Raw genomic sequence first — 13,328 nt, 5'->3', positions numbered from 1 at the left:
GTCCGTCTTTTTTTTCCCTTCATGTTCACAAAGCCATTCTCTGTGTCTGAGTCCTCACGGAATCCACTGTGAGGCATGGGAAGACGGTGACCCCGAGGTCAAGCGTTCTGACCGCTCGTTGAGGCTTTGGTTTTAACAAGGTCCGGCGTGGCTCATCATCATCATTTTTCGACCGCGGGTCGAGATCGTGGATTTCACAATGCCACGCCAGACTTTCATCCAGTCCTTCATTGCCATCCCCAGTTCCTGCGTACTGATGCATGTGTCCCTATAGCGATGACATCAGGGAACGACAGTTTTCGTACCTCTGGTCTACTTTGAGGCAGGATTCCAGAGACGAAGGGAAGATATAACCTCATTGTCAGCTCTGTAGCAGTGGCCGGCAAACTGTGTTCTTCTGGATCGGACTAGTGAAGAAACACTGGGAAGGTTGCCGTATATTAGATTAGTCGATGGGTGGCTCTTCCAAGACAGATTTTGCGCTCTCATTAGAAGGCGGTTGTAAGTAGCCTGGCTAATAAGCCAGACTAATATCACACAACACTGTCGCGGTATATTAGTCTGGGCTGGCTCCACTTGGATTTCATTTCCCGGGGGGCGGGTTCAAACATTTTCTCTTCGACGCAATTGGTCAGAGCTACTGTCAGTCAAAGGTCTCAAGCATTGAACGTCACTGTACCAAAGCCCGCCCATATTGCATACCGTGTCCCGATTGGCCCGACCTGTTCTCGGTTGTAGGAAAGAGGCGTGCTACTGAGCCTCGCCAGACCCTAATCCGCTCGCAGGCAATTTTTTTTTTGTGCCAACGGCTGATTCGGTCTGGTTTATTAACCAGGCTAGGTTGTAAGTGCCATCCAGCCGTTTCTCTAATGTCTTTGAAAGTGTCCATGTCTCAGAGCCATGGAGTAGAACGGGCTCAACGGTCGTGGCTCATAATGGGCTTCATGCGCCAATAAGTTCCTAACTTTTCCTCTTACATTTCTTCCTAAGTGAATTCCTAAGAAGTCCAGTCAGATTCATGAAACGTTCTTAAGTAGGCAGAATTGTTCGTAAGCATGTTCTTATGATGATGAATCCAAATCCTCGTAACTTGAAGGGGTGTGCCAGTTCATTCAAATGATCATAGGTAGACGCCCCACATATCCTAATTAACATCCTAATTACCATAGGGAACCGCCCCACCAATCCCATATAAGGCATTGGGAATTCACTTTCCTACCTGTGTTCACCCAGGTGGGTGTGGTTTTGCATGACTCCATGGCCTTGCCTGCAGTCACACCTGTGTGTGATTGCAGCACACAGAAATCACAGGACCTCACACATAGAAATACAGTGAAGTGAAGTCAAGAATACCTAAACTAAAGTCTAAATATGGTGGAACACCAGACTCCAATAATACTGTGGAGGTACTGAAGTGAACAGAAAATTTCAATATTTCAAGGTTGTGAACTCTAAACCAGTGGTTCTCAAACATTTTCATGTCAAGGACCCCCAAATTGACATGCATTCTGCAGACCCCCATATGAAAATATGTTCTGCTAGGGAAATGTTTTGAAGATTTATCAAAATGTTTCGAAAATAGCCGATCTACAAGCTCAACATGGGCAGTAATGGGACGCGTTTGTGAGCTTGTAGATTGGCTATTTTCAAAGTATAAAATGGGATTAAAGTGGTAAATGTTCCATATTTTGCTGTGGACTGCCTGGAACTTCCTCAAGGACCCCTTGAGGTCCTCAGACCAAACTTTGAGCATCATGCAGATGGCGCTGTTTTTCCTTTATGTTTTCAGATTGCACTTAAGAACGAAAAAGGCACCCTAAGAGTGCTCCACAGTGTGCGTAGATTCTGTTCTTACCTACGAACAAATCACAGCTAAGAAAAGATTGAGGGATCCCAAAACCTTCTTAAAAACTTCCTAAGTGGGTCTAAGAACAAATTTCCTCTTAAGAACTTCTTAAGAACGGTTGGCGCATGAGGCCCAATGACTGTGACCAGCGGAGTGATCAGCGCTGACCGCAGTGTTCAAGGCAGGGCTTCCCAAACCTTTGCATGCCAAGAAGGACTCCCCAAATATCCATAGCCTACAGTATGTGCTTGCACCACCCCTTGGCCCTCATCCCTAAACTTATTATTTGCCATTTTTGTACTATTTTGAAAAACATTTTAAAATAGTTCAAAATTCAAATGTCTGATCTACGAGCTCACAATGTGTCAACGTAGATCGGCTAGTTGAACTACGGTATTTTAAAATGTTGCACGATATTTTGATATTGAAAATGATCTTTCTATTAGAATTTTTAGTTTTTTTTTTAATTTAATATTTTTTATACTGTTGTATATACCGGTATGTTTTCTTAATCATTTCCGCTCTTTCTTTCTCTCTCTCTCTCTCTTTTTCAATTCCCCCCGTGGCACCCCCATGTCGTCCCCCACTTTGAAACCTGCTGTCCTAATGTATCCATGCTACATGAGAAAGTTCTGACATTCTCACACAACTAAAGTATCACACACACACACACACCCGCGCACACACGCACACACACCAGAGCCTTGGAGAGTTGCGGGACCTCGGTTCATCAGGCAAGGTCTTCTATATAGCCTTCAATTGGCGAATATTGACAAAGCCCTGAACCCGGCGCTGTTTCTGCCCCCCCTCATTGACGCAACTCTCTCTAATAGAAGGCTCTGACACACACACACAACTCAAGCAAGCACATTCACTCACGTAAATTTGTACAAGCATGCCCAGCCATATAGTTGTTGCTTTCCAAGCAGCTAAATGTTTGAAAACTAGCATTTGTCTTCTCTAGTGTTTGTCTTCAGCCCCTCCGGTCTTATCTGTAGCAGCAGCAGACTGTCATTAGCGTCGCATTAACCAGAAGACATAATGGATGGAAAGCAATCAGTCTTGATACCCACCAGGCAGCAGACTGGCTCACTGGCTGCTACATCCAACAAATGAAACACACACTGAAAAATACTTTTCACTAACGATTCACAAAAAAACCCTTCTTATCTCTGCTACCTGTGGACCTAGGGCGCAGCCAATAGGAAATTAAGTGATCGTCATCTAGCTATGAATTGGTAAAGATGAACAATGCATACCTCCACTGGCATCGTACCAACTACATTTGAGATGATTCATCTCTAGCCTGATTCTGGACACAAAACACAAACGTTTTTTTCTGTGAATTAGTTAATAATGCCTTACTTCATCATACAAGAGTGTCGCACAAAATTAGAGCCGATCTACAAGCTCACAATGCAAGAAAAAATAAATAAAAATAATAATAATAATAATTATGGTTTTTACAATGTTTCCACCCGACAAGCTGTAGTCTTCCTTTTTCGTTTTACTACATTTTTATCCCACGGTTTTTGTAACCCATTTTTCACCCGGTATACTGGCTAAGCTTTTAATCCTATCCTGGGCGCTCCTCTCCCTCTGCCAACCTGGGGAGAGCCCCGAACTGAGCTCATGCTTCCGTCAATGCATGAGGAGTGAGCGGGCCGCTTCTTGTCACCTGACAGGGGGGGGGGGGGGGGGGGGGGGGAAGGGGAGTTTCCCCGGTAGGACGTAGCGGCGCGTGGAAGGAAGGAAGGAACACCCAACCAGTTCCTTTCCCCTCCATCAGGCTAACCCTGCATGGCCCGGCCAGGATTACTCCATGTTTTTTGTGTGAGGGCACAGTACTTACTCTAGTCTAGCCCATTTAGGCCTGACGTCGAAATAAAAAACAAGTCTTCTGAAAGAATATATATTCAAAGATTTGTGCTGCATTTTCACGATTATTAAAAAATAGCAGACCTACAAGCTCGTAGCGCGCCACTCGGTGGCGCGCTATGAGCTTGTAGATCTGCTATTTTTCAATAGCTAAAGTATAACAAAATGCTTAGTTTAAAACACCAAAAGAATGGGCTAGGGGACACGGGGAGAACATGCAAACTCCACACAGTCTGTAGTCTTCCTTACAGATACGAACACAGCTCTGCTACTATATCGCTGCATGCGTGACTGTGTCGTTGAAGGAAGGAGACCTGGGGTTTGTGTCAGTGACTCACTCACTCAGCCATTAAGTGTGTGAGGGGGAACCGTGATGGAGTCTTCACAGAGATAGAAGAGCGACTCTCAAAGCCCACACCACACGCTCTTTAACCCACTCTTTCCCAAACGGTGGGTCACGGGCCAATTTTTAATGGGTCACGACTCGAGTGAAAATCCCATTTTGAGCTTGTAGGTCGGCTATTCTCGATGCGCGAGTCACACCGGCATGCGGAGAAGTATGAATCGGGCGGGCTTAACCGTCCCCCCCCGCAGGGATCATATAATATGGCCTCCCACGTGTGGAGTTCAATGAGACGATGGAGATCCATCTATAAGCTATCAGCAGCCTCTAATTATGATGTACAATGTGCTTTTGACTCTTGAGCTTGACACTGTCACGCATGATGACAATCACGTTACCAAACGTCCTTCAACAATCGTCTTTTACTTTGCGTGCGAGCGTGCGTGCGTGCGTGCGTGTGTGTGTGTGTGTGTGTGTGCGAGCGAGCGTGCGTGCGTGTGTGTGTGTGTGTGTGTGTGTGCGTGCGTGCGTGCGTGTGTGTGTGTGTGTGCGAGCGTGCGTGCGTGCGCGTGTTTGTCATCTTTGCACAGACACAGATGTGTCTAAATCGGTGGTTTTCAACCCTTTTCATATCGAGGTCCATTATTGTCTCCACCAGGCCGAAGGCATGGGGAGAGAGTATGTTTTGCACTCCGTCCGTCCGTCCGTCCGTCCGTCCGTCCGTCCGTCCGTCCGTCCGTCCGTCCGTGTGTCCGTCTGTGAACAGCTAATCTCTGGCACCGTTGGCTTGATCGCAGCCATACTCTGCACACACACTCCCTGAATGCCAGAGCTGAACCTCTGCCCCAAGGTTTTCACATTGGCCTGTTATAGCGCCACCAGGAGGCCGCTTTGTGCAAAACAAATGTTTTGACAGTACACCTACAGATTTTGTCCAAACATTACGCAAATTGGTACACAGTCTCTCTAGAGCCATTAAACGAAACGGGTCTTTCAGATTTTTCAGACTCCATCCTGATTGGCTAAGATTGGCTTCCAAAGTTCGCAGGAGTGCTCCGTTTCAAACAAAATGCTGCAAATCATGAACACATGGTGTGATTTCCGTGAAATTTTGCACGCACATTCCCACTAGGTCGAGGAAGAAATGCCACTTGAATATTTTCAACTCAGCCTCATGGTGGCGCTATAACTGGCCGATTTGTGTTTTTACCTATAACTGCACCGATCTGTGTAAAACCATGTATGCACACTCCCTAGAGGCCAAGGAAAAACCTTTGCCTGGAATTTTTCACATCTGCTCTTTATAGCGCCACCAGGAGGCCGACATATGTAAAACACATTTTCTAATATTACTCCTTCAGATTTTATCCAAATTTCACGCAAATCGGTACACATGCTCTCCATAGTCATGTGATCATGTGATTTGTTTGATTTCTCATAATTATCTATCCTGATTGGCTACGATTGGCTTCTAAAGTTTTCAGGAGTAGCCCGTTTTGTACCCGTTTTGTACAAATTGCCACAACTCCGCAACGCAGCGTCCGATTGCGGAGTGCATGCCTATTCCCACTACTAGGCTGAGGAAGAAATGCCACTTGACAGTTTTCAAATCAGCCTCATGGTGGCGCTACAACAGGCCAAGTCGCGTCACACACACACACAGACACACACACACACACACACACACACACACACACACACACACACACACACACACACACACACACACACACTCACACAAATGAACATGTTTATATTACTCCTAAACATTTTGCCAAACATCACACACAATCCTATCCTCCTGGTGGAGGTGGAGACCTGTGCCCAGAAGGGCACTTTTTCTAGTTTATTCTGCATTTAAGCCACGGACCACCGTTTGATGATATTTAGCCTCTCAGACTCAAAACTTGTCTTAGAACATTTTGTTGTCGTTGAATAAGATGTTGTCCACAATTCCATGCTGTATTGATGTTGGTACCATTAGGAGAGATAACAGACAAACGTTGATCAAATAACAATTCTTCCACATTCTCCAATTGTGTAGACTTCCTGTAAATTAAGCAACGCAGATGTTTAACAATAATGTAACTCTTGAGAGCGTAAAATGAAACCAAATGGACCCGTACGGGTCCATTTGGTTTCATTTTACGCTCTCAAGAGTTAAAGATCTATAGCAAAGGCTGTGCAGGTACTGTACATGGCCCTAAAACATATTTAATTTAAATATATTAAAAAAAGGTCATCTGCCAGACTGCCACTTGAATTAAGGTGACTGATTGATTGACATCAAAAGGGCCTGCCAGCTCAAACATACAAAGCAATATTTTTTATATATTTGTGTTAGTTTCTTTCCATTTTAAAATACAAGACATACATGACCAAACAAAACATAGGAAATAAAACAAGAGACAAAACAAAAAAGTAAACAGAACACGCGGAAACAAAACAAAACAGACGACAACAAAAACAAAACGGACCCTCACAAGTATCCACCCGCCCTCACCCTCCCATGCCCCGGCCGGGAAACAGAATAAGTTACTAAGTTTGAGATTCATGCATTAAAGTATTAAAGTAATTAACATTAAATGCTAGCAATAATGGAAGCAATGTAAAGAAAACAAATTGAACTATTTCATTTTTAAATATATTTATATATACACACATAGCCTACATGTATCCCTACACACATATATACATACATGCACATACATACACATTCATACATATGCGCACACATACGCATACCCGTGCACACATGTACATACATGCACGTACACATATACGCATGATCACAGTATACTCACAAAGCAATATTTTCAAGAGTCTTGCTGTGCACAAAACGTTGGTAGCATTATGAATTAAATACAAAAATCCTACCTATTCCATCCCCCCCCCCACCCCCCCAATTCTTTATTATTATGTAACGCCAGCTCCGCTATTCCAAAGCCCCCTCAAGGACCATATTTAAACTATTTTCAGCAATGGTATAATATATTTTTCCGGTGGGTAGATCATGTTGAGCCGGTCATTTTGAAAGTAGCTCTCAAGTCAAAAAAGTGTCTCCATCATTTAAGTTTAACTGGGGACCACCTGGAACGTTACGTCTGCAGCTACAGTACAGTACCTACCTACTGTATATTTATGGGTCCCAACTTCAGTATCACTTTTCCTTTACCTTTCCTCTATAAACAACTTTCAGAAAAGTGATGGAAAACATTGGTGAAATAGCAGCACATCTGCTACTTTCACAATCTTTTGAAATGGGGCTCATGATTAATTCATGGTGTAAGTTTGGGTCCCGCGGAGACTCCAAATGTTCTCTTTTGGGTCTGGACCTGGGGGTACACAATCATCTGTGAGAACTCCATGGCTATAGGTTATAGAATATAAACAACTAACTGTGCAAGTACACTATTATTTATTCTATTTACTCTATTTTGGAGCATACTAACTTATAGCATGTGAGTCATGTAAAATGTCAATCATGTAATGTTGTAAAACTGTCCATTACAAAGCATGAATGAAATGAAAAGTAAAAATCAGTATAAATGGGCATGAAGTTACAATCGACAAATACATATATATTTAACTTTTTTTGGGCGGTGGCCACCAGAGGGGGAACCTGGCCTGACCATGTAAAATAGCTCGAACCAGTGCTGATTATTTCGTTAGGACCCGCTACAGTGGTGTTCGATACGAACTTAACCGGGATGTGGAAACCTCTACTTCAATGCTCTACGAGTTGCTTAGCCATTAGCCAGTTATTCTGTCTCATCTAGAAGACTCGTACCCAAGGTAATACCAGCCAATCAAGGTATCTGGCTTTACAACCCATATACCTTGAATGAGCTTGTAGGTCTGCTATTTTCCAATAGCTAAAGCATAACATAATGCTTAAAACACCAAAAGGGGTTCCTGCCCAGAATGGGTTTTAGGTGAATGCATGCATGCTGTCCCTGCACTGAAAGCTGATGCGCGTGGTGTGTCCACAGGACAGCTGGGAGATCGTAGAGGGACTGCGTGGAGGCTTCAGTCAGATCCAGGAACCCCAGAAACAGGAAGGCTACATGCTGAAGAAGAGGAAGTGGCCCATGAAAGGCTGGCATAAGGTACCCCTACCGTACATCACATTCCTCTATACGTCTACAGTACTATCGGGTCGTTTTAGTCTGTTATTTATCCCACTGCTTTTTCCTGAATGCTCCATTTTGATTGTTCAATTAATCCTGTGAGGGGGGAAAATACAGTTTACAGCTTTATCCAGTTAATGGCTGCTCAGATCATAGATATAAAAAAAATCACACCCGTGTGAACTGAGTGGTGTAAGGTTTTATGTAAGGTCTTCTGATGTGATGATTTGTGACCATGAAGTTGATTCAGCTGGAGTTTTTGTCCGATGTGAGGTATTATATAAGGTAAGGTATTATATAGCCTGATCAGCTCTGATCTGACGTAATGAAATCACACCCGGATGTGATTTCACAACTGGCTTTTTTTGTGCAGAAAAAATGAGCATGGTTGCTACGGTCATCCAGTTCACCCGGGTGTGATTTAATTACGTCAGAAATTATTTTGAACATAGTAACCATGCTCATTTTTTCTGCACAAAAAAGCCAGTTGTAGGAGTGGTTTACACCACTCAACAAAAATAGATGCCTCATTGGCCACTGCAGTTGGTTGGAGTGATGTGTATTGAAGGAGGGGCGGAAGAATTTACACTGGGAGAGGAAGTACGCCGGAAGAGTGGCTGGCACGTTACGTCACGCTGCCACTCAAGTGATTACTGGCCAATCACAGCGCATCTTTTCCGGGACTTACAGACCCGAACATGCGCTCGCATGTGACGCACGCTCATGCTTCCGCGGGGCTTCGCAAGGAATCTCGGGGAAGTTTTGCCCTCCCTTGAGCACATATGCTCTAGAGCCGGAAAGGGTGTCTTCTACGTTTATATGTCTATGGCTCAGATGGTTCTGATAAAGTTCTGATCAAGCACTTAGTAACTACCTTGCTCATGGACACCTCGACACACACGGGGCTCGACACACATAGCCGGGGCCAGGAATCGAACCTGGGACCTTCTGTCTCCCAGGTGGCCTCTCTAACCATTCTGCTATGGCCAAGCCTTCTAACTCCTTCATCTAAATTCACAGTAACAATGCCAAACCCCTACCTACCTTAACCCATTCTGACCTGAGATCAGATTCTAAAAATGTCTTCTACATCCTGACAGTTTTCTGAAAAAGTTTCTATGTCAGTCGTTCTTTGATTTTTCAAAAATAGCAGACCTACAAGCTCGTAGCGCGCCACTCGGTGGCGCGCTATGAGCTTGTAGATCTGCTATTTTTCAATAGCTAAAGCATAACATAATGCTAACACCAAAAGGGGTTCCCGCCCAAAATGGGTTAACCCTCTTATGGGCCTTGACGTAATTGACGTAATGAATCAAAAAATCCCTCATTACCCTTGACGTGAATGACGTAATTGTTTTATTCCCTATAATCGGGGGCTTAATGTAGCAAAATGTAGCAACTTTTGGCTAGTTTGGCTAACGGCCGATGTAATCTACCTAAAACCGGCCCGAAATCCTCGCGTGCACGCTCTCGCACGCACGCGTGCGGTCTTTATGTGCGTAAAATCATGCGATATTTGGCTTAATTTGACTTGGATATTAAAATAAACGATGATCACTTAGCATCCCGGACAGATCACTGTGTAACACAGTGCAGAAAGCTAGCGGATGTTGTGATCCGTTTGACCGGAAATGACATCGCCAGATTCGCTCTATTCGGTCAAAATCGGCATAATGTTAAATAAAAGTTACCGCCACCATCAGGCCTCAGTGTCTAATACTATAGTCTTGCCCCGTGAAAATTAGATGTAGTGTGTATATATAAAAATGATGAATTAAAAATCACACCCGTGTGAACTGAGTGGTGTAAGGTCTTATATAGACTGATCAGCTGTGGTCTGACGTAATGTCTGACGTAATGAAATCACACCCGTGTGAACTGGGTGACCATAGCAACCATGCTCATTTTTTGGTACGAACAGACAGACAGACAAACAGACAGACACGTAAACTAACAAAGCCAGTTGTAGGAGTGGTTTACACCACTCAAAAAATATGAATAGTGCAGGTAGAAGGCACAATCCACTGTTAATAGGGAGGCCATAGGGGGTTAATGACATTGCCTAACCTTGACGAAACCTTTAAATTATTCCACGGAAAGCAACCACAACTAAATGTAACCATCCGACTGCACTAATAATAGGATTAGGGGAATAAAGGCACCTTGACAAAATGAGAACACGATGGGGAGGCCAGTGTGTTATTACATGATGGGTGGAATAGGCACACAATACTTGGAGGCCAGGCTATGATGTCAGCATACTTAACTGTGACATCAGGCATCTCCATATTTGGGATAACTCATTGACTTCCAGTGTAACATTTAAGTTAAATATACAACGGCAACTTTTAAGCTAAATGTTTTCTTGCTTATAGTATATATAGTACAGTATGTGAATGTGATCCAGGGGTATTCAACTGGCGGCACACGGGCCAAATGCGGTCCGCGGAGCGCCCCCTAGTGGCCCTTGGAACTTTGTTTGTTTGTTGCTGTTTAGGTGCCCTATCCTCAACGACATTGCAGGCTTATGAAAAAAATAATAATAATGTAGACAGATGCCAGGTCATTGTTGACCTGCCATCCTATAGTGTGTATAGATTCAATGTACAGATTATTATTATTACTATTACTATTACTATTTCGACTGATAATAGGTTCTTGGTTTACCTATGATCCTAGATTTACTGTTTCTATGCATTTGATGTACAGTATTACCTTGTGTTGACGTTGTCCCTCTGGATTAACCCATTCTGGGCGGGAACCCCTTTTGGTGTTTTAAACATTATGTTGTAATTTAGCTATTGAAAAACAGCAGATCTACAAGCTCATAGCGCGCCACCGAGTGGCGCGCTATGAGCTTGTAGGTCTGCTATTTTGTTTTTTTTTATTCCGACGTCAGGCCTGAATGGGTTAAGAACATCTGCTAAATGTCTACATTTTAAATAATCATTCAATTAATCATAACGTTGCTCATTGGTTCTAAATGTTGCAGATATTATTTTGAAGTTACCGTTCTGTGTTCTAGAATCCTAGACCTACACACAGTATTCTATGCAGTATTTACTACCTGGTTGAGTCACCAGGATCTCTCTGAATGCCAGGAGCACTGCTCATCTGTATGAGTCACGTGCACTTTACTGTACAACACACACACACACACACACACACACACACACACACACACACACACACACACACAGTCCATAAATCCGCTGACTTCGTTCCTTTGTGTTTCAAATTAATTGAATGAGTGAGTGGATAAATTACGTCGTACCCTGCAGCGTATAACCTCTGCGTGTGTGTGTGTGCACGTGTGCGCTCGTGTGTGTGTGGGTCGATTCCACACAGCTGGGGCTCCCCACTTTCCCTGAAAGGCTTCCTCCTCCCCCCCCGTGTGATGACACTGACCCGGCCACATCTCAGCCTGCCTCAGATGCATTAAGACTGATTTATATGCCAGTGTCCCGTAACAGTACCAACAATGACCCGATCCACAAGCTCACTTTGAGCTTGTAGATCGGTTATCTTTTACTGCACACCTGCAACCAAGTGTATATATATATATATATAGCCAGACTTGTGTTGTGGCAGATTTTATTTGTCAAGCTTGGGAAAGAAGACGGAGTACTCTGAGTTGTAATATAATGAATTATGTAACGTAAACATGCTGTAAATGCGTGAATTATGTAACGTAAACGAGCTGTGAATGCAATTGTGAAATGGTGTCTTATAAACCCATGAGGGTTGGGCAGGACACGGAAATAATCAATCAATCAATCAATCATATATATAAATCAGGCATTTATATCTCGCTGATGGCCTGCTGGTCAGTAGACACAGCGGGAACTCCGAGTGTATACACGTTTGGTAATCAGTTAATCAAATGCACCTGATTCATGTAGCACATGTCTGGATAGCTCAGTGGGTCGGTATCGGAACGGTAATGGATAAACAAGAGACAATAAAATGCAACAAAACTAATAATACAATAATAAGAAGATAGTAGATAGTTCGTGTAGAAGGGCTACACACACAGCCAGGAAGTGGTATCATCATCCAGTTCAATGTGGTGATTTGAAGGTTAATTGGGCATTCATCGATGGTGTGTTCGACAGTCTGCATTCGCAGAGGTCAGTGGTGGACTTAGCTACTCCAGAGCGAAGTCTGAGTCTGTTGAGGGGGACCCAGTCACTCTGTTTGATGAAATACACTAGATAAAAGATGGGCGGCTATTGCTTTTTTAAAAAAAATATGTTTTATCCCACAATTTTGTAACCCATTTTTCACCCCTGTGTCAATTATCTAATGTGATCCTGGGCTCTACACACCCACCGCCAACCTAGTCCCCATATATGGGGGACATGGGGAGAGCAACGGACTTGAACTCATGCTTCCTTCATGCCTGAGTGTCCAAGTTCCTCCTTTACACCCGACAGCGGGGAGTTTCCCTGGTTGGACGTAGCGCGTGGAAGGAACACGTTATTCCAACCAGTTCCTTTCCCCTCCATCAGGTGCCCCGGCTGGCCAGGGGGAGGCAGTTTAGAGACCAGGATTACTGCATGTTTTTTTGTGGGCGGCTATTGCTTAAAGTGGCTTCCCATGTAAAACTCGAAAATTTGAGTCAAATAGGACCCTGTTTTTTTCCTCACAAAATGAGAGTGGAGTGAATCAGTCCGGATTCAAGGGCTAGCACACTGATGAACCATATGTTGTGTAAACAATGGCATGGTGCCACTGTTTACTGTCACTGTGGCACCAAACACAGGCTGTCCAGTGCAGTCCGGCCCAGCTGTGTGAGCCTGTGTGTCAGAGCCCGCACGGAGGCCCGGGGGAGAGAGCGAGAGAGTCCTGAAAGACACTTTGAGACACACACATATTATTTCGGGGCTTGGCCGAATCCACCATTCCTTCGCCGGGTAAAACAACATAGCTTACAGCCTTTATACACCATTGGAATTGAGTTTTTTTTCTCTCCCCGTCATAGCGCAACATATGGTGAAGTATTGTAGTGCAGGTAATTACAACAATTACGCCAAATATACAAAACTTTCCGCGATTCTGCCAGTAATCATATTCTTTGCGACACACGTTCGTAATCGTGTGTCGTTGGTCCCCTTCCCCTATTCGCTCA

The 13,328-nt window shown here is 43.9% G+C and overlaps 1 protein-coding gene across 3 annotated transcripts in view; it reads left to right on the top strand.

Annotated features, from left to right (window-relative positions):
* Positions 1-13,328, top strand: part of osbpl3b (oxysterol binding protein-like 3b) — a 152,906-nt gene that overhangs the window by 54,113 nt on the left and 85,465 nt on the right. For all 3 annotated transcript variants that reach the window (XM_079504542.1, XM_079504540.1, XM_079504541.1), the window contains exon 3: positions 8,060-8,176. In XM_079504542.1, coding sequence (XP_079360668.1) covers positions 8,060-8,176 — 117 coding nt within the window. The remainder of the gene's footprint in view (positions 1-8,059; positions 8,177-13,328) is intronic.

This window comes from Electrona antarctica, assembly GCF_951216825.1.
Source record: "Electrona antarctica genome assembly, chromosome: 6".
Classification (NCBI taxonomy): domain Eukaryota; kingdom Metazoa; phylum Chordata; class Actinopteri; order Myctophiformes; family Myctophidae; genus Electrona; species Electrona antarctica.
This window is presented reverse-complemented; position numbering and strand designations above follow the sequence as displayed.